General features: G+C 34.6%; 1 protein-coding gene across 1 annotated transcript in view; it reads left to right on the top strand.

Annotated features, from left to right (window-relative positions):
- The first annotated feature begins 693 nt into the window (after window positions 1–693).
- The window catches only part of IA-2 (tyrosine phosphatase IA-2), a 285,485-nt gene continuing 259,195 nt past the window's right edge, over window positions 694–26,983 (top strand). Inside the window, exon 1 of the mRNA XM_089091152.1 lies at window positions 694–988. Coding sequence (XP_088947278.1) covers window positions 892–988 — 97 coding nt within the window. The 5' untranslated portion in view covers window positions 694–891. The remainder of the gene's footprint in view (window positions 989–26,983) is intronic.

Below are 26,983 nucleotides of genomic sequence, written 5' to 3'. Positions count from 1 at the left end.
CACATCAGCCACATTCATCATATCTGAGCCACAGATAAGAGGCGGATGAATAAAAGTTTTTCTTTTGAAATATTCCCTAGAGATGACCAAACCAGTGCTTTCATTTTTGGGTTGTCCAAGCCATTTTTGGGTTTTTAACACCCAAAACATAAACACTTCACATTTTTTCAAAAAGATAACTTATAAAAAATCTTATATTGTGTTTTGATGCAATTGTGTTTGTAGAAGCGTAGCATCTATATTTAATTTAATAATTATTTAATTAGGGATGACCATCACTAGATTGAACAAATTGTTTTTACTTTCTTACAAAATTATGCAAATATGAATTTTGGCATGATGATATATCAATCATGATACACAATATAAGATTTTTTATAAGTTATCTTTTTGAAAATTCAAATGCCTTTGAATTTTGGCATGATGATATATCAATCTACAAGGATATTGTAAGAGTTTTTTCCCCATTGGGCCCTCCCCCTAAGTGAGCTGGATATCCTCTGAAATATAATTAAATCTACGCCCTTGAATATTGGTCCTTGTCATTTGTCATTAAACTTTGACCAAGTGAAAAGCTTGATTTGGTATAAAGCTGGAACGAGTTGTCCCTATTGCTCTGTTGTCCGAAGTTTATCGAAGATTCCAATGAATGAAAACACTGTCTTTAATATCTTTCTAGGAGCAGAAGTGTGGTTCGATCGATGAGAGGTGAATCTCAGCTGGCTTCCCCCGCGAACTGATATAAGATCTTAGTCGGCGCTTGAGCGGAGAAAGACAAGTGTTCAAGCGTAGGTTGAGCGGATCGTAGCAAAACCAGCTTTCACATTTCGAAGAGTTGCCGCGAGTTCTAGCAGTGCAAAGATGGGTTCACAATGACCTGGCCGGTCGTCAATGGATACTCTATGGGGACTGTTTGTCCTAGTTGCGACTCTCTTTTCGCAGGGCGTCACAACGGGGCTTGGTGGATTGCAACTAGGATTTAATGTTGGTAAGCAACAATCTTTTTATCATTTCAACCCTGAAATCTTATAAGGATAATTTTGTCTGAACACAAGGTATGTGTTACTGACACGCGCGTGGTCTCCTAGTGTAAAAGATGGACATAATGTAAGATTGGTACCAACATATTTACTGCGGCCTTCCAATTATCTGGTTTTTGAAGAACCCTTCTTCGAAGCCTTTTTTACCGCTTTTCGGAAAGAAGGGAGCAGTGGCGGATCCAGGGGGGCGAGGGGGCGCATACCCCCTAGCGTAGTCTAAAGTAGGGTAATTTACTTAATTAACGCAAGTTTGCGTTAATTAAACTTGCCCCTAACGCAAGTTTATCAGATCAACCTATTTTGTGCCCCCCCTAAAAAATATCCTGGATCCGCCCCTTGAAAGGGGTTGTAGGACTTTAGTCATCTTGAAATATTGTGTCTGGTTACATCTATGGTAAAACAGTCTCAGCTTATGTGTGTAAGTTAACTTTTCAGCTCATAAAGATCTATTATAAAAGGCTGTATTTCAATAAATTATCGGTTCAGGCATGTACACAGAAAGAAGGGCTTGCGGGTCCACGACCGCCTTCTGAAGTCTCAAATTATATTCTCCCTTTGATTTTTTATATGTTTCGTATAATTCACCTATTTTTTAAATCTGTGCCCCCACCCCTTAAATATCGCAATAAAAGTTCCGTGTGCGTACCTAATATTTAAAAAAAGATTTAAATAGCAAAAATATTAATAAAGTGATAAATATATGTTAATATAATTTCAGGAGTCGTTTTAAAGGATTGGGACACAAATTCAAACTTTAGTGTAAAGAGTGAGATATTGAGGAGGAGAGAACCCTTATACACGGAATATTTTTTGTTCAATTTAAGTTTTAATGTTGTTCCTTACTTTGAGTTGAAAAAAAAATTTTTCAATGTGTTTTTCAAATAATGCCGAGATATCTGGCTCCTTCTTCATGAAAATTCCCTCCCTCTTCGATGACTAATTCCTCCATGGAAAGTTTTTCCCTCGTAATATCCCCTCCCCCGGGCAATTCTGATCTCGCTGAAAATTCCCTGCGGACGGTTCCGCCTAAAAAGTTCTCTTTAGCATACTCTCGTTTGAAAAGGACTTTAGTGTTTGATTCTTTTTCAAATCATGCCAAACGGGCATGTGTGTGTACAATATTTTTGTCTATTCAGTTATGTTTATTTTATTCCTCCCTTTTGTTGGCGCGGGTCATTTTGGAAATTTACTCCAGTGATTCCTTTGAAATTAAAACCGATGTTACGTCATATCATCGATCAGCAAACATGAGGTATATAGTTGATGTGTAATCCAAAAGCGGAAAAGAAGTTACGTCAGTCATAAAAGCGGTTTTGTTTTAGCACTGCAACAGCCATTAATTTTGTTTATATGTTGTTGATGTGCCGTAAATCTTGGCAATTATAATTTTCATGTGAACTGAAACACCTCTTATAGCAGTTTAAAGAAAACACCTGAAGTTCACTTGTGCTGGCAGATTGGTGCCCTGCCAAAACTCTTCTAAAATTAGTGAACGGATTTTAAGGCCTGTCACCCTAGGTCACTCTAATGACTCAATTTCCTAGGCCCTCTTGTGCAGTTATGTGAATCTTCGGTGCCAATTATAAACAGGACAGGTTTGAGCGATCATTGGCCAGATTCAAAGGGCTTACATTTGTAGTAGACATATAAAGTAAATATTTTTTTTACGCAGTAAAAACTTCATTATAAACTAGAGGAAAATAATGGATCTTAGGGGGAGGGAAGGTCTTGGGATATGCATATTGCCCCGAATATATAGTTTTCTTCTATATTGTCTTGTTTTTGCAAGTTAATTTGGCTATATCTAACAATTGTCTTAAGCTATGCCCTCTACAAAAAGAACAAACAAGCAAAAAAACAACAACACTGGGCCCATTCTATACAAAATTCTTGATGCGTGCCAGGGTTATATTTCTTTTAAGGTTCCCAGCAGACATTGTTTTTTTTTTGTAAATAAACTCTACAATGTAGTCATACATTGATAGTGAGACACTCTTAAGTAGAAGCTGCGAGTTCAATACTGACTATTAACTGCAGTGGCAACAGCCTGAGGCCAGCATACCAACCGACGTTCCTCTTTTGTCGCACTCCGTTCAGAACATCATGCTTTAATGCCTCTCATGAAGTTTCTACTGCCTTTAAATCTTTTCTCCTAACCTCTTCTAACCCTATTCAATGAAGTACCGCTTTTTGTTGCCCCAGATGGATTGCTGGAAAGCACGATCTATGTAGCATATCATCCTGTATGCGTAAAACTCGACCTAAGCATTTTTTAATCATAGCTTAAGAAAGGGCGATAGTTTTGCATAGCATAGTAGTCTTATATTAAAACAAGCACTTAAACCTGTCTTTAAACCATTCCTCTGGAAAACATCCGGTATATCTTTCTCGTCCTTTCCAAACGCCCATGTTTCAGAGCCATACTTGACCCCTGCCACTACCCTGACTTTTAGTATCCTAGTCTTAGTTGTAGGACTCATTTTTTTTTCAAAACTGTATTAACTGCCAAAAAAAAAACAAAAAAAAAACAACAAATAATCCTGAAGTAATAAAAAGGAAATATCAAAATTAGAAATGTGAAGTCATAAAAGCATCAGCATTAGTATTAAAATGGCACTGCATAAGAAACTTCTTATATTTAAGTTATTTTAAAATGAGGTTACTGCATAAATGTATTTTATGTATTTGAGCTATTTTCGTAGCAATAGCAACAAAATACAATAGTATGTTACAGGTAATTATTTGGTTAAATAAAAAAAAACTGTCTTCCTAGTTTAGTAACTGAGATAGATGAGCACTTGAACGAGGTCTAGACCTTACTCATCCATCCAATGACCTAGGACAAAACAGTATATCCAATCCAATAGCCAAAAAATTATGTCCAAAATTGAGCAAATTCAACATTAATAAATGTAAGTCGGTCATCAGGTACCTATTATCACCTTTGTCCTCACTACGTCAGCAATCCCATATACATGAGTGAAGCTATCCACCATGTCTGCTTTCTTCACACATGAGCTTTTCATCCTGATGAATTCCTAATTTAAGCAGTTTTTTTCTTTGTAAATTTAATTTTCAATTTTTTTTGCGTCCTGTATTCTTAAAATTGTTAAAAAGGCAAATACTTCTTTAACACTCTCATTTAGTAGGACACTTAAAGCACATGTGTAATTTTTGTGCAAGAGAGTTTTACCTTTTAGTAGACTCCTCTCCTTAGGAAAAAATCCATCGAAACGATCTCTATGTACAGGAGTGTGACACCACCCACCTTGGCCCTGATTCCACTAGTCTTGCTTCCTACCTTAACCACAGCAATAGTATTATTGTATATTGTAAAAACTACGCTAATATAATTATGTGGTATTCCATACAGACTTTCACTGAGTCTTTTTGTGTCGGCTGGATCAAATATCTGTGCAGAATCCATACAACTCGGAACAAATGGGGTCTGGCTATTCGGACATTTGTTAATAATTTGGTACAATTATGTTCACTCCTCCTTACCCAATCTCATAACCACACTATTCTTTTCCCAAAACTTTCTATTTTTTCCCCCAGGGACTACTAAACAAACTTAAAAAATTATTCTCTACTACAGCGTCAGTTACCTATCCCACTCGTGATTTGCCGGGGTGAACATTGTTCAGCCCGGAGTTCGAGTTTGTAAAATCAAAATTTATAAATGAGCAATCAAACAGTTCGTGGTAACGAACTGTAAGTAAGGAGCGACCCGGCTCAATGGTAACCGAAACTCTAAAAAACGGAATTTTGATACCAATAGATACATCAAAAGAATCAGATTTTAATGTTGATTTCAAATATATAAGTTTCATCAAGTTTAATTCTACCCATTAAAAGTTACGCGCCTGAGGAAATTTGGCTGATTTTAGAAAAAAGGGGGAAAGACCCCCTAAGAGTTATAGAACCTTAATGAAGATCACACCATCATAATAAGCGTATCAGAGAACCCTACTGTAGAGGTTTCAAGCACCTATCTAGAAAAATATGGAATTTTGCATTTTTTGCCAGAAGAAAGATCACGGATGCGTGTTTATTTGTTTTGTTTTTTCCCCAAGGGTGATCGTATCGACCCATTGGTCCTAGAATATCGTGGGAGGGCTCATTGGAATGGAAATTAAAAGTTCTCTTATATGGGAGGATATTTCCATGAAGGAAGTATTCATGGGGAAGGGACATTGCTATGAAGGGGGCGCCGGATTTCCCAGCATTATTAAAAAAAAAAATCAGAAATTAAATAAAAACAAACAAGTTTTTCAACTGAAAGTAAGGAGCAACATCAAAACTTAAAGCGAACAGAAAATATTACGTATATGATTGGGTTCACCTGCTAGTCAATACCTCGCTTTTTAAGCCAAAAAATGTTTAGTACTTTCATAAGAGCTATTTATTCTAATTAACGGCCTTTATGATTAAGGGGTCATTTTTAAAGAATCGGAACAAAATTCGAACTTTAGCTTAAAGACCAAGGTATTGACTAAGGGGCGAACCCCCTAATATATGTATAAAAATATAAACATAGAAGTTCGTTACGTAAGCTAATTCGTAAGTTACGTATATTTATTACTAATAAAAACGTTCGTAAATAAAATTAAACAACTTTCGAGAAAGCCATTTAACCAAATAAAAGTAAAATTAATACGAAAATTTGGTTGTAATTATTCATGTACGGTGAGCCAAAATGAAAACCTGCAATAATTCAAAAACGTTCAAAAATTAAATAAAAAAAAGAAGTTTTTTTAACTGAAAGTAAGGAACGACGTTAAAACTTAAAACGAACAGAAATTATTCCGTATATGAAAGGGGCTGTCCCCTCCTCAACGCCTCGCTCTTTACGCTAAAGTTTGACTTTCTCACAACTCTATTTTTTTTTAAACAATAAAAAACTATCATATATCTTTCATATATCTTTTGTTTTATGGACAGATATGACTATGGTGTGGGTCGGAGATTAGTCTAATAAGTTTCAGGATACTAAGCAACATGCTTCATATCTGAATCGAGCAGCAGCTGCGTACGCTCCTCCAACGCCCCTTTTCAGATTGCTTAAGCTGATAAAAATAGGAAAAAGCTGAAGTCTAGTTTGAACTTGAACGAGGAATCAGAAACTAACATTCACCCAAGAACTAAAATAGAACATAAATATGATTCTAGTTTAGAAATAATTTAGGAGATATGTATCCATAATTTAAACTCAAATAGTATCTCTAACTATCTTTCTGAGCTTCTGTCTCAATATTTTCTTGCTAACCCGGTGAAAAACAAAGTTTTTGCTAATGTTGGAAAGTAAATAAGAGTAAACCAGAGCACAAACGCTGGTAAAGTATCTGTCTGGTGATTTTTGCCAAAATATTGACTTTGGATGGTTTACACCATTAATTTGTCTGACGTTCAGGCTTGTGTCTAAGGGATTCACACATAAAACTATCCACCGAGGCAGTCATAAAGGGGATCCGAACATGAGAACAATAAGTTCCTATGTTAAATATCCAAGTTTTACCTTAAGTTGCTATTTTTGTGTCAACTATAACTGTGATGTGTTCTAAAATATTTTTTGGAAAAATCTCCTTGCTTTTACATAAAACGGGTGAAACTCTGCTTCAAGCAGTTCTAAGTTGACATTGTTGCAGCTATATTTGTTGGGAGACTGTTTCACACAGCAACTAGCCTAAGTGAAGCTCTTCGGGTAAATGTCCCTGACTACAAGTTTCCTGATGAAAGTAATTCATGTAAATAAGGTCGTGACAGGTTCCTCTCGTTGTCTTAACTGTGGCCTGGGTCATGTTGGAAACTCCTAAAGCATAAATTTCTAGAAATCCGATTTACCATAACAAATTACTTTTGCCATATTGACTAGTATTCGTATAAACACTGTAACTAAAAGTTGACACAGTCACAGATTGATTTTACATTCGCCTGACTGAAGGGAGGCTTGTGACAATGTTACCAGAAGTTGACACCCCCACAGATTGATTCTATAATCACCTGAGTGAAAGTCTGTAAGTATTTGATAACACAACAAAGAAAGGGACAATCCTTATTACTAAAGTATATGTATGTATAAATAAACAAGCCAAGGATAGGACTGGACTACGTCAGCCATCTGATTGTCCATTGATGACAGGCAAGATGGATCACCCTCTGGTTCCCGCCGAAATTAAAAATTAAGTACGTACTAAAGAAGTTGGCTTCACTGGCCGTCATAAGTGTCACTCGCTTTGCTCGGGCTGGTTACTGGAACTTCAATGGCACTTACAGTATGCGCTTGCTTCGTCCGGGTGGAATTTTTGATAGCTGGTTGTTATGTAAATATGGGAGGTAAATTGGATGAAGGGATATTCTTTCAGATTTGGGTAGACATTTTTTTGAATCAGTTCTGGGTGATTGGCGGTGAAAGAAGCATTGCTAAAATTTGTGGGTATATTTTTTATTTTGGTTATTTTATTTTTGTTTATTTTCCACAGCTGACACTACATTGGGGGATGGAATATGTTTCTATGGCAGGCGCGCTCATTTGCCAGGGTCAGGAAATTTAAGCCCCGAAACCCGTATTGGCAAGTGAGTTTTCCTCTGAGAAGCCCTGATGTGAGGTGATCACTTGCAAAATAGTATTTTTTGTAGACTTAAGGTGCTTTTGCTTGTTTTTGGGCAACGACTTACATTTATTAATGTTGAATTTGCTAAATTTTTTGGCTATTGGATTGGATATACTGTTTTGTCCTAGGCGATTGGATGGATGAGTAAGGTCTAGACCTTGTTCAAGCGTTCATTTATCTCAGTTACTAAACTAGAAAGACAGTTTATTTTGTATTTAACTAAATAATTACCTGTAACGCACTATTGTAATTTGTTGCTACGAAAATAGCTCAAATACATAAAATACATTTATGCAGTAGCATCCTTTTAAGATAACTTAAATATAAGAAGTTACTTAGGCAAAGCCATTTTAATACTAATGCTGATGCTTTTATGACTTCGTATTTTTAATTTTGATATTTCATTTTATTGCTTCAGGATTATTTGTAGAAAATTTCAAGTTTCGAGCTTAAATAAAAACATATCCGTAATCACATATTAGATAAAAGTTAGTCAGATTGGAATATTTTTCAAATTTGTATTAGCCGTCTCTAAGAATGTCGGTTTTGGTAATTATTTTACAGTAATTGCTCCAAAGCGGCTTTTACTCTTTTTTGACATTTCCAATAATCTGTATGAGGTAAAGTGATGAAATGATTTATTTTTCTCCCTTTTACTGATTATAATCCGTTACCCAGAATATTCCCCCCAAATAATGATTATAAAAATTCTGTTGCTAGCCACCTTTAAGATGAATTTAAACCATTTTTTATCAGAAAGTTTAATCACAAAAATAAGCAGCTAACCATCATAGCTTATGTTGATCGTCTTGACAGATCCTTCGGTCTTTCCGAGAGCTTGTGGAAGTGGCAGCAAATGTATCGGCGTTCCACTAGTGATCAATCTAATTTATCCTGTATTGGATTGAACCGAAGATATGATGGCCACATTAGTTAAAGGGGACAATAATAACTTTTTGCACCCTCTCAAGCTCGTTATAATAAGTATGGAGTCAGAAAACTTGGAATATTAATTGAAAACTGCTTTTTTAGCGATCATGATTACGTGGAATTTTCTTATCAATGACGTCTCAGCAGCAGTAACGACGCGACAGCCATTTTAAACTCTTTTAAAATGAGTTCAATCACCGCAAATGTATCATAATCATCGCATCAACATGGCTAAGGCCAGCACACTCGCAGATATTCTGCTAAATCCCATCATGATCAAAGCTTCCGATGTGGATAATAATTAGAATAGTAATAACAGCATTGCGTAACATTGTCTTACGTAATGTCCTCTTAGCAGCAGTATTCCCCAAAAAGTCATTTTCGAACTCATTATAAACGAGTTTAAGGTATTTACTGCTGATACTACTACAATATAATCACTGCTGCATTAAGTTGGCTAAGGCCAACACACCGGCGAATAATCCTCCTTATCCTGCCATGTTGAAAGTTTGATCTATGGATGAGAAGCTACTGATTATAAAGAGCATGAAGGGGAAGGACATAGTTGCTTTCGTACCCTTAAATCTTCCGATCTACGCATCCTCAGCCTCATCAGAGAGAGGACAAAGTACGTTGAATACTTGTAGAACACCGATATATTTGCTGCCACTTCCGAAGGTCCTCGGAAAGACTAAGGAATTTGTTAAAAATATTAGTATAAACCCATGATTCCCAACGTGGGGTGCACGTCCTACCAGTGGGGCATAGTGATATTTTGGTGGGTCATGAGCAGGACGTACACCCTTCTGTTGACTATAATTCCGAGCTTTATTTTTTAGAAAAAAAATCACGTGAATGACGTCAAATTCAAATACACATAAAGAGAAAAAAGATACATGATAGTAGTGCAGTCACATTATACATTGCATAAAAGGTGTTGCATTCAGACATTTTTTAGTCATTATTATAAAATATGTCCAGAAGAAAGTAAAACAAAAAGATACCAAGTTAATGGCCTTTTAAGCTAGCTTCAGGTGAATAGGCTACACATAAAAGTTTGAATAACAAGATTTAAACATCACTAGGGGGGCTTCAGGATTTTAGAAATTCCTAGGTGGGGTCAGGTCGAAAATCGGTTGGGAACTATTGGTATAAGTAATGTTTGTTTACACTCCATATTTTTGTGATTAAAGTATCTGGTAGAAAACGGTTTGAATTCATCATAAAAGAGCTTAGCAATGATATTCTGATAACTACTTCTGTTGGGAGGATATTCTGTGCGTAACCAATCGTAATCAGTAAGATTCAGTAAGAATCAGTAATAATAATAAAGTAATATTAAATAATATATATATTATTATTATTTAGTTTAAATTTTAATTTTTTTTTTTTTTTTTTTTTAAATAAAATAAAATAAAACAAATAATTTATTTATTAAAATAATTAAATGTTATTTTAATTTAAATTAAATAATATATATATTTTATTAAATAATAAAATAATAATAAAGTAATACAATAATAAAGTAATAAAAATAGTAATAAGAAAAAAGTAAGAATCAGTAAGAGCAAAAAGGTAAAAATATATTACCATCACTTTACTTCATGCAGACATTATGTTTGGAAACTCCAAAAAAATAAAATATAAACAATAAGCTGCTATCGAGCCACTAAGAAATCCAATAGTGTTTTAAACCCATATTAGTCATTTCAGAAGTAATTTGTCACGAAAGCAACATCTGCATTCTAGAAATATATGCTTTAGCTGTCTCAAAAATTATCCCTGCCAGAATTAAGGCAACGAGAATAGCTTGTCATAACTTCATTTGTATGAATTACTTTTAAGTGGGGGTGTTGAATTCTGATAGTATTGTTCTAACCCCAGCAGTTACGTTAGAAGTAATTTATTATGGTTACATTGATGTTCTAGAAATTTATCTGTTTAGAAATTTCAAGCATGCCTGCCTGATTTACGGCAATGAGAGCAACCTGTCGCAACGTTGTATGCATGTATTACTTTAATCAGGAAACTTGTAATCCGGGATATTTATCTTAAAAGCTTCACCTGGTCATCAGTTACTTTGTGAAACAGTCTCCTAGCATATATAATTCCAAAATCCAGTTTAGAACTCCTTAAAGCAAAGTTTCATCGTTTTATAAAGTAAAAGCTGTGTGCGGATAAGAATACATGTCGTAGTTATGGTTCGTATACACATGCCAATAAAAAAAATTCAGTATTTAGCTTAAAACCTTAATATGAAGAGAAATTACTATTAACAATAGTAAAGCTGCTTTTCCCCTAAGCCTTCTAAAGGCCAGAGTGTCCGTCATTGGTGCTTAACTTGAATTAAATAAAAAAAGTTTTTTGTTTTGTTTTAACTGAAATCAAAGAGCAGCATTACAACTCAAAACGAACAGAAATTATTTCGTATATGAAGGGTTGCCCCTTCCTCAATACCTTGCTCTTTACGCTAAAGCTGTTAGAACTTTAAAAAAAAGACTTCCTATTCAAATTAAACTGCCCATGTGTTTCAGTAGCTGTTCTTAAAAAATTGGACAAACAGTCAAACTTTAGCGTAAAGAGCAATGTATTGAGGAGGGGATGATTCTTCGTATATGGAATAAGTTATGTTTGTTTTGATTTTTAATGTTGCTCCTTACTTTCAGTTAAAACAACTTGTTTTTTACTTAATTTCTTATCGTTTTTCCAATAATGCCAGTAAATCTGGCTCATTCTCCATGAAATATACCTCCCCCTAATGGGAAAATCCTCCGTGGAAATTTAAATCCGACGTAAAGTGCACCCCCCGTCATATCCCTCCAGACAGTTGCATCCTCGCTGAAAATCCCTCCCCCCGTAAAATTTCCTGCGGACGATTCTGCCTGAAAAAATTCTCCTTAGCATACTTTCATTTTAAAAAAAACTTCAATTTCTCATCGGTTTCTCAATGGCTCCGGAAATACCCCCTTCCATGGAAGTTTTTTCTCAGAAATCAAAAAACGCGGAAAATAGCCCTCGGATAATTCCCCCGGAATATCTGCACATGCAAAATTGAGTTGGTAAAGAGAATTTAAGATAATTAAAAAGAATTTTGTACAGGAATTCTATATAATCACCCCAGTGAAAAATTTTCCCTGGAAAATTCATCTCCCGGAAAGTTCCCTCCCCAAAGAAGAGCCTTCCTATGGAAATCCACCTAAGCACAAATCCCCCCCCCCCCCCCAGAAAAAAGTCTATATACTTCCTAATAACAAATACTATACCTTACGTAAACGATGACAAATTTCATAACTTACAGGTCTCTCCCCATGGACTGTAGGGGGTCATTTTACTCCTAAGGACATAATTACTTGAGTTTTCAACTATACTGAACAAAATAGCTACAACAAAAATTTGATCAGATAACTTTGGGAAAAAATGTGCGTGGTAGGGGGGGGGGGAGGTACGCTCGAGCCTTTTTGGTCACTTAAAAAGGGCACTATAACTATTAAATTTCTTTTGAATGCACCCTCTCCCGACTTCCCCTCTCCCTCTCCCGACCCTCTCCCGACTTATTTCGATACGACCACCCCCAGAAAAAAAAAATAAATAAATACGTATTCGTGATCTTTCTTTCGGCAAAAATAGCAAAATTCCACATTTTTGTATATAGGATGTACGTGCTTGTATAGGATGTGCATATAGGATGAGAAGTTTCAGTTTGCATATTAAAACTTCTACAGTGGGGTACATTGGTACGCTGGCTCTGATGGTGTGATTTTCATTAAGATTCCTTGAATCTTAGGGGTTGTCTTCTCCCTATTTAAGAATTCAGGCACATTTTCTCAAGCTCGTAATTTCTGATGGGTAACACTAAACTTGATAAATTTTTCCATATTCGGAATCAGCATAACTGGAATAAACAGCATATTTGGAATCAGCTGATCTTTAAATTTTTTCATATTTGGAATCAGCATAACTGGAATAAACAGCATATTTGGAATCAGCTGATCTTTAATTTTTTTCATATTTGGAATCAGCATAACTGGAATAAACAGCATATTTGGAATCAGCTGATCTAATTTTCATGGAATCGATATTTTTTGATCAAATTTTTCATATTTGGAATCAGCATAACTGGAATAAACAGCATATTTGGAATCAGCTGATCTTTAAATTTTTTCATATTTGGAATCAGCATAACTGGAATAAACAGCATATTTGGAATCAGCTGATCTTTAAATTTTTCATATTTGGAATCAGCATAACTGGAATAAACAGCATATTTGGAATCAGCTGATATTTAAATTTTTCATATTTGGAATCAGCATAACTGGAATAAACAGCATATTTGGAATCAGCTGATCTTTAAATTTTTTCATATTTGGAATCAGCATAACTGGAATAAACAGCATATTTGGAATCAGCTGATCTTTAAATTTTTTCATATTTGGAATCAGCATAACTGGAATAAACAGCATATTTGGAATCAGCTGATCTTTAAATTTTTTTCATATTTGGAATCAGCATAACTGGAATAAACAGCATATTTGGAATCAGCTGATCTTTAAATTTTTTATATTTGGAATCAGCATAACTGGAATAAACAGCATATTTGGAATCAGCTGATCTTTAAATTTTTTCATATTTGGAATCAGCATAACTGGAATAAACAGCATATTTGGAATCAGCTGATATTCAAATTTTTTCATATTTGGAATCAGCATAACTGGAATAAACAGCATATTTGGAATCAGCTGATCTTGAAATTTTTTCATATTTGGAATCAGCATAACTGGAATAAACAGCATATTTGGAATCAGCTGATCTTTAAATTTTTTCATATTTGGAATCAGCATAACTGGAATAAACAGCATATTTGGAATCAGCTGATATTTAAATTTTTTCATATTTGGAATCAGCATAACTGGAATAAACAGCATATTTGGAATCAGCTGATCTTTAAATTTTTTCATATTTGGAATCAGCATAACTGGAATAAACAGCATATTTGGAATCAGCTGATCTTTAATTTTTTTCATATTTGGAATCAGCATAACTGGAATAAACAGCATATTTGGAATCAGCTGATCTTGAAATTTTTTCATATTTGGAATCAGCATAACTGGAATAAACAGCATATTTGGAATCAGCTGATCTTTAAATTTTTTAATAGTTGGAATCAGCATAACTGGAATAAACAGCATATTTGGAATCAGCTGATATTTAAATTTTTTCATATTTGGAATCAGCATAACTGGAATAAACAGCATATTTGGAATCAGCTGATCTTTAAATTTTTTATATTTGGAATCAGCATAACTGGAATAAACAGCATATTTGGAATCAGCTGATCTTTAAATTTTTCATATTTGGAATCAGCATAACTGGAATAAACAGCATATTTGGAATCAGCTGATATTTAAATTTTTTCATATTTGGAATCAGCATAACTGGAATAAACAGCATATTTGGAATCAGCTGATATTTAAATTTTTTCATATTTGGAATCAGCATAACTGGAATAAACAGCATATTTGGAATCAGCTGATCTTTAAATTTTTTCATATTTGGAATCAGCATAACTGGAATAAACAGCATATTTGGAATCAGCTGATCTTTAATTTTTTTCTTATTTGGAATCAGCATAACTGGAATAAACAGCATATTTGGAATCAGCTAATCTTTAAATTTTTTCATATTTGGAATCAGCATAACTGGAATAAACAGCATATTTGGAATCAGCTGATCTTTAAATTTTTTCATATTTGGAATCAGCATAACTGGAATAAACAGCATATTTGGAATCAGCTGATCTTTAAATTTTTTCATATTTGGAATCAGCATAACTGGAATAAACAGCATATTTGGAATCAGCTGATCTTTAAATTTGATAACAATAGATACATTAAGATAATTGGCTTTTTATCCTGAATCCAAACATATAAAATTCGTTCATTTTCATGTTACGAGCCTCAGAAAATTTGCGTGATTTTTGAGAAGGGGGATCAGGAAATTTTTGAGAAGGAAAATTTTTTCATATTTGGAATCAGCATAACTGGAATAAACAGCATATTTGAGAAGGATCAGCTGATCTTTAAATTTTTCCATATTTGGAATCAGCATAACAAGCTGATCTTTTTGATTGATCCATTAACATCAAAATCCGCTTTTCAGCAATCCGTTTTTCAAAATCCGTTTTTTAGAGTTTCGGTTACTATTGAGCCGAGTGGCTCCTTTTTACAGTGCGTTACCATGGACTGTTTGAAATGACAACACGTATTGATAATAGGATCGATCCCTAGTAGGGAATAAACCCACTGCAGCAGCAATAATGCCACAAACCTCTCGGTCCATTCAAAAGCCTCTTCCACTGGACTGCTCAGTTTTGTCAGCTGAATTGGTAGCAATGGTTGAATCGAAAAAGGCAGTCAAAAATATACATTCTTATTTGAGTAAGGCTATATTCCTATTTAAGCAAAAATAAAGAAAACAAGTTTTTTTTTTACTGAAAGTAAGGAACGACGTTAAAACTTAAAACGAGCAGAAACTATTCCGTATATGAAAGGGGCTGTCCCCTCCTCAACGCCTCGCTCTTTACGCTAATTTTTTTCATTGTTAAAAAAAATAGAGTTGTGAGAAAGTAAAACTTTAGCGTAAAGAGCGAGGCGTTGAGGAGGGGACAGCCCCTTTCATATACGGAATAATTTATGTTCGTTTTAAGTTTTAACGTCGTTCCTTACTTTCAGTTAAAAAAAACTCGTTTTTTTTAATTTAATTTTTGAACGTTTTTGAATTCAATCTTCGTTAGTTAAGTATTATCATTGTCACTAACAATATATCAGGTTTTGAACAGGTTTTGATTTTGGATCACTGTACATGAATAATTAAAACAAAATGAGTAAATTAATTTTACTTTTATTTGGTTAAATGGCTTCCTCGAAAGTTCTTTAATTTTAATTACGAACGTTTTTATTAGTGATAAATATAAACAACTTATGAATTAACTTACATAGTGACCTTCTATATTCATATATTTTTAATATGTATATTAGGGGGCTCGCCCCCTAGTCAATACATCGCTCTTTAAGGTAAAGTTCGAATTTTGCTCCAATTCTTTAAAAATGACCTCTTAATCACAAAGGCCGTTATTTAGAATAAATAGCTCTTATGAAAGTACTAAAAAATCTTTGGCTTAAAGCCAGAGGTATTGACTAGGAGGTGAACCCAATCATACACGTAATATTTTCTGTTCGTTTTAAGTTTTGATGTTGCTCCTTATTTTCAGTTGGAAAACTCGTTTTTTTATATTTAATTTCTGATCTTTTTTTAAATACTGCTGGAAAATCCGGCGCCCCCTTCATAGCAATTTTCCTTCCTCCATGAAAACTTCCGTCATGGAAAGATCCTCCCACATAACCCCTGACCTAACCACACCCCTACTACCCGAAAAAATCCCCCCTGAAAACGTCTGTATACTTCCAACTAACCAATACTATATGTTAACATGGGGTAAAGTTCATAACTTTCAGCCCTCCCCCCGGGGACTTTGGGGGATTAAGTCATCCTAAAGGACATACTTATCATATTTTGAACCATGCTGAACAAAATGGCTCTCTCAAAATTTTGATCTGGTGATTTTGGGAAAAAAAATGAGCGTGGGAGGGTTGCCCTCCATTTTTTTGGTCACTTAAAAAGGGCACTAAAACTTTTATTTTCCGTTCCAATGAGTCCTCCCACGATATTCTAGGACCACTGGGTTGATACGATCACCCCTGGAAAAAAAAAAAACGAAAAACCAAAAAAAAAACAACAAATAAACACGCATCCGTGATCTTTCTTCTGGCAAAAAATACAAAATTCCACATTTTTGTAGATAGGAGCTTGAAACCTCTACAGCAGGATACGATGAATCTGATGGTGTGATTTCCATTAAGGTACTATAACTTTTAGGGGGTCTTTTCCCATTTTTTTCGAAAATCAGCCAAATTTTCTCAGGTGCGTAACTTTTGAATGGTACGACTAAACTTGATTAAAGTTATATATTTGAAATCAGCATTAAAATATGATTCTTTTGATGTGTCTATTTGTATCAAAAACCCGTTTTCTAGAGTTTTGGTTACCATTGAGCAGGGTCGCTCCTTACTTAAAGTTCGTTACCACGAACTTTATGATCAATCAAACAGCGCGTGGTAAGGAACTGTAAGTAAGGAGCGACACGACTCAATAGTAACCGAAACTCTAAAAAACAAATTTTTATACCCATAGATACATCAAAAGAATCGGATTTTTATACTGATGTCAAATATATAAGTTTCATCAAGTTTGGTCCTAGCGATCAAAAGTTACGAGCCTGGAAAAATTTGCTGCATTTTCGAAAAAAGGTGTAAACACACCTTAAAAGTCATAGAATATTAATGAAAATCATACCACCAGATTCAGCGTATCAGAGAATCCTAGAGTTGAGGATTCAAGCTCATATATGCAAAAAATGTGGAATATTTTATTTTTTGCCAGAAGAAAGATCACGGATGCGTGTTTATTTTTATTTTTTTTTTCTCAGGGGTGATCGTATCGACCCATTGGTTCTAGAATATTGTGTGACGGTTCATTCGGATAGAAATTAAAAGTTCTAGTAACATTTTTAAGTGTAGCCTTCTGCGCTCATTTTTTTCCCCAAAGTCACCCGATCAGAATATTGAAATAGCCATTCTGTTAAGCATAGTCGAAAAATTTAATAACTATGTCTTTGAGGATGACTTAATTCTCCATAGTCCCCTGTGGAATGGCTGAAAGTTATAAATTTTGTCCATGGTTTACATATAGTATTGGTTATTGGGAAGTATACAGACATTTTCAGGGGGGATTTTTTCTGGTGAGATGAGGGGGGAGGGGGTTGCGTGGGAGGAGCTTTCCATGGAGGAATTTATTATGGGGGAAGGAAATCTTCCATGAAGGGGGGTGCCGGATTTCCCAGCATTATTTAAAAAAGGATCTGAAATTTAATAAAAAAACAAGTTTTTCAACTGAAAGTAAGGAGCAACATTAAAATGGAAAACGAACAGAAATTATTACGTATATGAGGTGTCTCTCTACATCGTCAATACTTCACTCTTTACGCTAAAGTCTTTTTAGTACTTTCAAAATTGCTATTTATTCTAATTAAACGGCCTTTGTGATTTAGGGGTCATTTTTAAAGAATTGGAAGAAAATTCGAACTTTAGCGTAAAGAGCGAGGTACTGAGGAGGGAGGGAACGCTCTCATATACGTAAGAATTTCTGTTTGTTTTAAGTTTTAATGCTGCTCCTTATTTTCAGTTGAACAAACTTGTTTTTTTTTTTATTTAATTGACTAAAAAAGATTCGGCTCAGAAATAAATTAATCAAAGTAAAGTGAAGGATAGAACAGTAATTTCTCTTAGCTACAAACTTCAATTGTTCTAGGTTAGTTAGAATAATTCAAGTCAAATTTATGTAAGAACTTTTTTAATTTTTAAAATATATTAGTTTCTATGAACAAAGAAACAGAAGAAGGAATACCAAATAACAAATTTTGTTTTTCATTTATGTGTTATAGGGGAAGCTCAGAAAATATATCTGTAGGTAAAAAGCGAATGGGGTTAAGTGTCATTTTCTAGTTTTGGAAAGGATAAAAAAGATGTATGGCCTGTCACTAGGGACCAATTGAAATAAAATGGGAAAACACAAACGTCTTGAATTGCAAGAGTGGATAAAAATTAGGAATATGTATAAATAATGTGGCTTGGCTTCTAGTAAGTATTAAATAAAAAAAACAAGTTTTTTAAACTGAAAGTAAGGAACGACATTAAAACTTAAAACGAACAGAAATTATTCCGTATATGAAAGGGACTGTCCCCTCCTCAACGCCTCGCTCGTTACGCTAAAGTTTTTTTTTGTTTAAAAAAATAAAGTTGTGAGACAGAGTCAAACTTTAGCGTAAAGAGCGAGGCGTTGAGGAGGGGACAGCCTCTTTCATACACAGAATAATTTCTGTTCGTTTTAAGTTTTAATGTCCTTCCTTACTTTCAGTTTAAAAAACTTGTTTTTTTTTATTTAATTTCTGGTCGTTTTTTAATTAATGCAGCTTTTATTTTGACTCATCGTCATTGAATTAGTAAAAAATTTGCATAAAAATTTTAGTTTTCTTTTGCTAAATGGCTGTCTCTAAATTTGGTTCTGACGTAATTTACAAATTAACTTAAGTAACGAACTTCTATATTCGTAGCCTATATTTTTCTTCTGGCAAAAAATACAAAGTTGCAGATTTTTGCAGATATGAGCTTGAAACCTATGTTATAGGGTTTTCTGATACACTAAATCTGACGGCGTGATTTTCATTAAAATTCTTTCACTTGTAGGGGATGTTTCCTCCCTCTTTAAAAAATCAGGTAAATTTTCTAAGGCTCGTAGCCTTTGATGAGTAATACTAAACTTAATAAAATTTATATATTTAGAATCAGCATTATAAGCCCATTCTTTTGATACATTTATTGACATCAAAATTCCGTTTTTGAAAGTTTCGATTACTATTGAGCCGTATCGCTTGTTTTTTTTATTGTTTTTTTTTGTTACGTATATGTTATTACGTATATGAGGGGGTTCTCCCCTTAGTCAATACCACGCTCTTTACGTTAAAATTTAAACAATTTTTTAATTCCCAAACCCCTGAATCATAAAGGCCGTTTAAATAGAATATATAGCTCTTTTGAAAGCATTAAAAAAACTTGAACTTAAAAAGCAAGGTTTTGAATTGGTGGATACCCACCTAATATACCTAATAATTTCTGTTCGTTTTAAGTTCTAACGTTGCATCTTACATTCAGTTTAAAAGACTTGTTTTTTTTTTAATTTATGATCATATTGTAAATAATGCTTGGATATCCGACGCACACTTCATAGAAATCTCCCTTCCCCCAAAGAAACATCCTCCACGGAGAGTTTCTCCCGAGTAACCTCCTACTCCCGCCCCCCCACCAGAAAAAAATCCTTCCTGAAAATGTTTGTATACTTCCCAGTAACCAATACAATATGTAAGCAATGGGTGAAGTTTATAACTTGCAGCCCTTCCCCTGGGAACTGTGGGGGATTAAGTCATTCTAAAAGACATATTTATTAGATTTTCGACTATGCTGAACAAAATGGCTATCTAAAAGTTTCAATTGGGTGACTTTGAGAAATAAATTAGCGTGGGATGGGGCCTAGTTGCCCTCCATTTTTTTAGTCACTAAAAAAGGGCACTAAAACTTTTAATTTCCGTTTCAATGAGCCCTCTTACGATATTCTAGGACCACTGGGTCAGTACGATTACCCCTGGGGAAAAGAAGAAAAAAAAAACAAATAAACACGCATCCGTGATCTTTCTTCTGGCAAGAAATGCAAAATTCCACATTTTTGTAGATAGGAGCTTCAAACCTCTACAGTAGGGTTCTCTGATACGTTGAATCTGACGGTGTGATTTTCATTAAGGTACTGTTACTTTTAGGGGGTCTTTCCCCCTTTTTAGAAAATCAGCCAAATTTTCACAGGCGCGTAACTTTTGATGGGTAGAATTAAACTTGATGAAACTTATATATTTGAAATCAAAATTAAACTCTGATTCTTTTGATGTATCTATTGGTATCAAAATCCCGTTTTTTAGAGTTTCGATTACCATTGAGCCGGGTCGCTCCTTACTTACAGTTCGTTACCACGAACTGTTTGATTTATCTAAGTTTTTTTGTATTTGAGGGTATTCAAGTTTATGTTTTGCCTACAGTTAAGATACTTCTCTAAACTTAGGAGCTATAAGTCATTTGTCTTATTTTGATGATCATAGGAAAAGGATATAATTAGGACTTTATGAAGTTAGAGACACAATACTGATTGTTTGGAAAACTGTTTTTGATAAATGAATAGTACCTAGCCATTTTAGGAAAAGTTAAATTAAAATCTTATATAAGAAAGATGATAAAAGTAATTGTACTTACAGTAGAGGCATTAGCTTGAATTAGAATAGTGTCCGAAATATCCTTTCCTTTTAGTCGGGAATGTTGTAGATTGTGAACAGGCATTTAATTTTGTTAATGGAAAATCTATAGTTAAGCTCATCTCCGTAAAAGGTACAGCAGATAAGTAAGTTAAATGCATTAGCGCTATATGGGGAAGTAATATTCCTGTGGGTAAGGTAGGAAGGATAATTAGTTGCTAGTTTAGTATTGAACCAGGAGTTAAGCAGGGTTATTTATTATTATAATTTCTTTAATCCGTTACTATCGAATATTTTGACAGCTTTTGCCCTAGGAACACAGCAAAGGCTAAGGAGGCTAAGGGAGAACCTGGCAGTAGATGGGAGGGCAAAAACTCTCCTATAGTTCAATTTTGCAATACATTTGAGTATCATAGATAAAATATTAGCGAAATGAATGGATTGTTAAAGAATTTTGAGGTTCAATGTTTGAAGATTAATGTTCTGGCATCACTTAAATCAAAGTTGGTGACATAGCTTTGACTTTTAAAGAGGCTTGAAGCAACGAAACTGGCTCACAGCAGTCCAAACACCCCTTCAACGCCCTTTATATCCACTACCCATCATACGGCATTGGATTAAAATAAAAATAATTATTATTATAATTATTATTGATAACCATTAATAAATTAAAGCAATCCAAAAGTTCTTATAATTTACCTCCGAGATCGTGGAAGTAATAAAAGTAGTCGATTTAAAAACAGAGGGTTCAGCTATAAAGCTAGTAAAGGATCCATCGATAAAGGGCCAAAAATGAGACCTATTGATCTGGTTCCTCTTCATCTAGCAACTTCGCACATTTTGAATTATTGAACTTCTTTCGACTTATAATTACTTAGGGATCCCTTAGGGAATGGTCCCGAATAATTTAATGATGATCGTTGAAAACAATTTAGAATCAATCCTCAGTATAGCAGTACGTTCGCAATACATCCTAAACTGACTATCTCAAACAGAAACACTAAACAATCCTAAACAACTATCATAAAAAAACTATCTTAAACTGAAACACTAAACAATCCGAAATAACTATCCTAAACTGAAACACTAAACAATCCTAAACAACTATCCTAAACAACTATCATAAACTGAAACAGCAAACAATCCTAAACAGCTATCCTAAACTGAAACACTAAATAATCCTAAACAACTATCCTAAACTGAAACGCTAAACAATTCTAAAAAACTACCCTAAACAACTATCCTAAACTGAAACACTAAACAATCCTAAACGACTATCCTAAACTGAAACACTAAAAAAATCCTAAACAACTATCCTACACTGAAACTCAAAGAGAGAGTATTTGACGTGTGATTTCCACCAAAGTTTGTAGTAAAGGTTTTAAAGTCATTATTGCAAACAATGGGCTAGAGTTGCCATATGAGCGTCCTAAAGCAATCCTTGCCATCTTCCCTACTATCTACATACTCCAAAGTCACTAGTTCTATCTTGCTTCCTATTTAACCACTGCCATTATGATGTCTATGCTAAACTGTGTTTTATTCACCCACTTATCCGGGTAATCACCTTGGCACGATGGATTTTTAGTGGTTATGGTTTAGTTCGATGTTGCTGTATATGTGTTTTTCTTTCTTTTTTTTTCCTTGATCCTCCATATCTTAACTTGTATACTGGATGAGAAGCTAGTTGTTATTGCTGTTATTACTTCGCGACTGATGCTGGATTTTCACCAGGTTGGATTTAAGAGTCTTAAAGTAAATAATTATTGACGCAAGGCCACAATTAGAAAATGAAAATCCTAAAAAAACGCAATACATTTGAATCAAATACAACACAAAACAAACGCAGTATATATTACAAACAGCCTATATTTTTACGGGGAAGGTCATAAGGAATTGTACGAGGGAAGAGGGAGCTACATGAGAGGGAGGAAAGAGTTAAGTTCTAAACATTGTGATGCAGAAGAATAAAATTTGCAACTAAACTGGTCTCAGATTGGTTGGTGCTGCGATGAGCTGTCAATAACAGCTGAAGTATCCTAATTAATATATTTTGTAAGAAGAAAAATTGCATGAAGTATTACTTCGGTGATAGAGCGGTAAATACATCTTGTGGGGAAACATGGTAATCGTCTTACAATTTCCCCCAGTCGCTGCAAGAGCGTCTCGTCATAAAAACTATGTTTTTACTCTACAAGTAGACAGGCGGACGGGTGGGGGGGAGGCTTTTTACCGGACTTACATTCCATAAAACTTGGACAATTTCGGGTATTTGAATTTTTTATTTTGTTTACTTTTACACAAAACCCGTTTTTTGTGCCTCAGTTTGAATGCATCTCCCCTTCTTCAAAATTTTCCGCCTTCCAAGTTCCAATACTCAAAACAAAATCTTGTGCACATTCCTGTAATAACCCTATAGGCTATATGTTTGTCTCTATCCAATAGAGCCATCAATATAAACCCTACAAAAGTCAAGGTGCCGAGAGTGATTAATTCCAATGTGGCTTGTGCTGACTGTAATTGTAGGGAGCTTTTTAGTAGTTTAAAGGGTCAGCACTGACATAATCTGGCGATGTCCTTCTGATGAGGCGTATTTGATACCGTTTAGCAATCTGTATGTTCTATTTTGCTATTGATTCTTTGGTTTACAGCTTTTTTTTTATCCGATTCTGCATGGTGCCAAAGAATTCCCGGGGATAAAAGGGATGTTGAAAGGGCGACTAGTTACCATCCGATCAGTTCTGTCACTTAAAAAGGGCACTAGAATTTATAATTTGTTATCAAATGGGCCGTGCTCTTCCTAGGATTTTCCATGGAAGAGCTGTCGCTGTTTTTTTTTTCATCTTTGATATTTTCCTCATTGGATATTGAAAATCAACTTTGAAAATGTTTCCTATGTGGAAAATCTTCCCGATAGGATAAACCGAAAGAGTAATTCCTGCAAATACATCGAAAAGGAATTAACTAACGGTTGAGTTAATAGAATTAAATTCATTTTAACATTACGGACCAAAGATAGCTTCCAGAATAGCGGCATATTTCAAATCCGAAGATGATGTTAAAAATATAGCTATCTTAAGTTGCCGCTAATCTTCTAAAAGAAAAACATAAATAAATCGTTTTCTTTGAACGTTTACAGCTTCTCCTATAATGAAAAGATTTTGCTCATCCATCAAAATAGAATACAAATTTTTGCTAAAAAATCGCCAAATATGGTAAGTTGCATATAATAAAAGCAAAAAGCAAAATTAGATAGTAATTCCTCGTTAAGGCTTTCAACACAGCTAGCTTTCACGCTTCTCCTGTTTTGTAATCCCATTTATTATTCTATACGGGACGCAAATTGCTTTCGAATTGATTTGTTTTTGATAATTTTGTTTTAATTTATGTTTGTTCTTTGAGACAGTTTATTAGGGGAACATAATTTCGTGTAAAAAAAAAACTTGTTTTTATTTTTTTATAATTAATAGCTTTGTTTTAATCTGTGTTTATTCTTTTTCTAAAGCTTCAGAGTCTATTGAGGAAACATAATTTGATGCAAAAAATAAATAAATAAATGGGAGTATATCTTAATAAAAAACTTGATTATAGTAAAGTATGTAACAGAGGAATTGCACGGTATCTTAAATTTGGCAAATAAGTTTGAGCCTGGACAATGATATATTGTTAGTGACAATGATAATACTTAACTAACGAAGATTGAATAACAGATTCAACAATGAATAATAATATACGAAGATTGAAAACAACATTATTATTCAAGAATGAATAACTAACGAAGATTGAATAACACTATTCAACACTCATTTTGTAGTAAGTTCAATTCAATTTAGATGTATTTTTATTATATATTTCATTCTATTATGTTTATTGTTACAAAACAATGAGAGAATCCCATTATAGAGGCTTAAAGCCCTTATATACAAATGTTTGGAATTGTAAAACATCAGGGAATTTATCTAAGATAGTGAAATTTTTTTAGACCTAAAAATGTTTCTGATAGTTAAGGAGGGAGGGAAATGCCTCAAAGGGTGCATTGTAATACCAAAACATCTCAAATCTCATCGAGCCTTCAGATAGATACAGAATTAGTTCTAAGAAAGAGACAAGGGAGGATGGAGGTAAAAATTGATATATAATCCACAGGGCCGTATTCAGGGAGGACAAAAAAACTTTAAGAAGCACATAAAAAATGTGAAATTGATATTTAATCCCTCTTGATTTCTGGGGATATATCTGGTCTACGCTGTAATTGTGAAAGTTAAGAGTAACATTAAACCCCAAAAATTAGTAGAGTTTATTCTGTATACGAGGGGAACTGTCCCTTCCTCGTCCTCACCTCCACCTCAGGGAGGAGACACATTTGATCAGAAATTGAGAGTTCTAGTCTTTTTTATAAGTCAATAGTGATTGGAAACCAACCAGCCGCTGAAGGGGAAGGAGTATGTTCTGGGGGGTATTTTCCGAAGGGATAAATGCCTAGATCTGTAGACAGCAGCACGGCAAAGGGAACTCCCGTTAACAGACATAAAAAGGGAGAAATAATCTGGCTTTAATGTAAATATTGACGAAGACCGCACTGCCTTTCCATATCAAACAAACACAACCTAAAAACAATAAGGAAATTTTTTTCCAAGAGTGCAATTTAAATCGGTGAATATTTCGGCCCTATGTCCAAGGGCCGTCTTCAGCACAACATTAAAGAAAATATAGATATATATAAACAACTTACATTAAAATACAAAGTTTAAAACTAAAAATGCTTTTAAAAACTTTTAAAACAGCCCCAGTATCCTTACTTCAACTTTAATGGTTTTTGACGTCCGATTTTCTTTGTTTTTGTGACAACAAAATAGAGCTTTTTATGAATCATCTTGACAGGCACTCATATCATGACTTTAAGAAACAATCAATTCCAATAAGGTTGAACATGTAAAGATTCCAGCATGGGTGTTTTATCCGATGGTATTGCCTCGTATTTGTTGAATTCTGAAAAACTGAGAATGGTGGCTCAGTTGTAAGAGGCTCCAGTTACAGGAAAGTTCAGTTGTACGGGGGTTCAGTCCCACGGGGGTTCAGTTACAAGGGGGTTCATTTGCACGGGGTTTAGTTTCACGGGGGTTCAGTTACACCGAGGTTCAGTTAGATGCGGTTGAGTTTCACGGAGGTTGAGTTACACAAGGATTCAGTTAAATGGGGTTCAGTTGCACAAGGGCTCAGTTACACGGGGGTTCAGTTGCACAGGGCTCAGTTGCACTGGGGCTTCAGTTACACGGGGGTCCAATTCCACGGGGGTTTGGTTGCATATGGGTTCAGTTGCAGGGGGGCTTAGCTTCACGGTTGTTCGGCTACAGGGGTTCAGTTTTCGGTGGTCAGTTGCTTGGAGTTAAGTTACACGGTGGTTCATTTGCAGCGGAACCCTTTTTTTCACTATAGACACTGAGGTTCATTATTGGGAATTAAGGTAAGACTTTTTGCTTTGTGCGAAATTCATCAGTTAAAGTCAATTCCAATACTAAAGATACTTCATGTACTTCATCTGAAAACCAAAATCCCAATAGTAGTAATTCGCAGTGCATGGCCTTGATATAAAAATAATAAAGCTATGTTAACCGACTCAAAAATAGTCACTTTATAGATAGAACTTTACCTTTCTGGTAATATGATGGTTGCATTGCTATTTAAATTGGCATATTTATTTTTGGCTCAAGCATTAAAACCATTCGTTTGATAGAATATTTACAATAAATTTGATAATAAATCAGACCCCCTCCCCCCAAAGATTACCAAATAATTTTTTGAAGTGGAGCTTTTCCGTTGAATTTTAAGGTGTTTCAGACACTAAAAAGTCACTGACGAAAAACTATTGACACTGGAAATAAAAATATCATTACTTAGACTTATTTAGACTTACTTAGATCCTCCGACATCTACTGCCATATAGGGCAACAGTGATTGACCTCCGTGTGGGACGATCGTGAACCAAAGGCACATCTCATTGAGGGATGAAGTCGTATAACCCTTGTCTAATCTTCAAGGGAACAACCAATGGTGATTTGTTGTCCACCACTATTCTGGAGGTCCGGAAGAGTCCAGCGGGAAATCGTCCTTGCCTCATTTGAGTCACGTTCCCTCAAAATCGCCACCTTCAAAGTCGAACTTCAAAGATTTTTTTAGGTTGCTTGGCAAGAAACTTGATCCTGGTGTTAGGTACTCTATCAGTCCGACAAATGTCATTCCAGCAAAAAAAAAAAAAAAAGAAAAAAAACATTCAAAAGAGAGTAAGAAAAGCTTTTTTTTAGAGATATCATCAGACCTTTTCGGTATTTGCCCCCATTGCCACCCCGATACCACCACCCATCCGTAGGTTGGTTCTCCGTTGCCAAAACCTAGCATATGAATTTTTCAAGTTTTCGAAAAAATTACCAAAACAT

This window comes from Artemia sp. Qi Xiang Cuo, chromosome 6 (genome assembly GCF_049724085.1).
Source record: "Artemia sp. Qi Xiang Cuo chromosome 6, ASM4972408v1, whole genome shotgun sequence".
Lineage (NCBI taxonomy): Eukaryota > Metazoa > Arthropoda > Branchiopoda > Anostraca > Artemiidae > Artemia > Artemia sp. Qi Xiang Cuo.
This window is presented reverse-complemented; position numbering and strand designations above follow the sequence as displayed.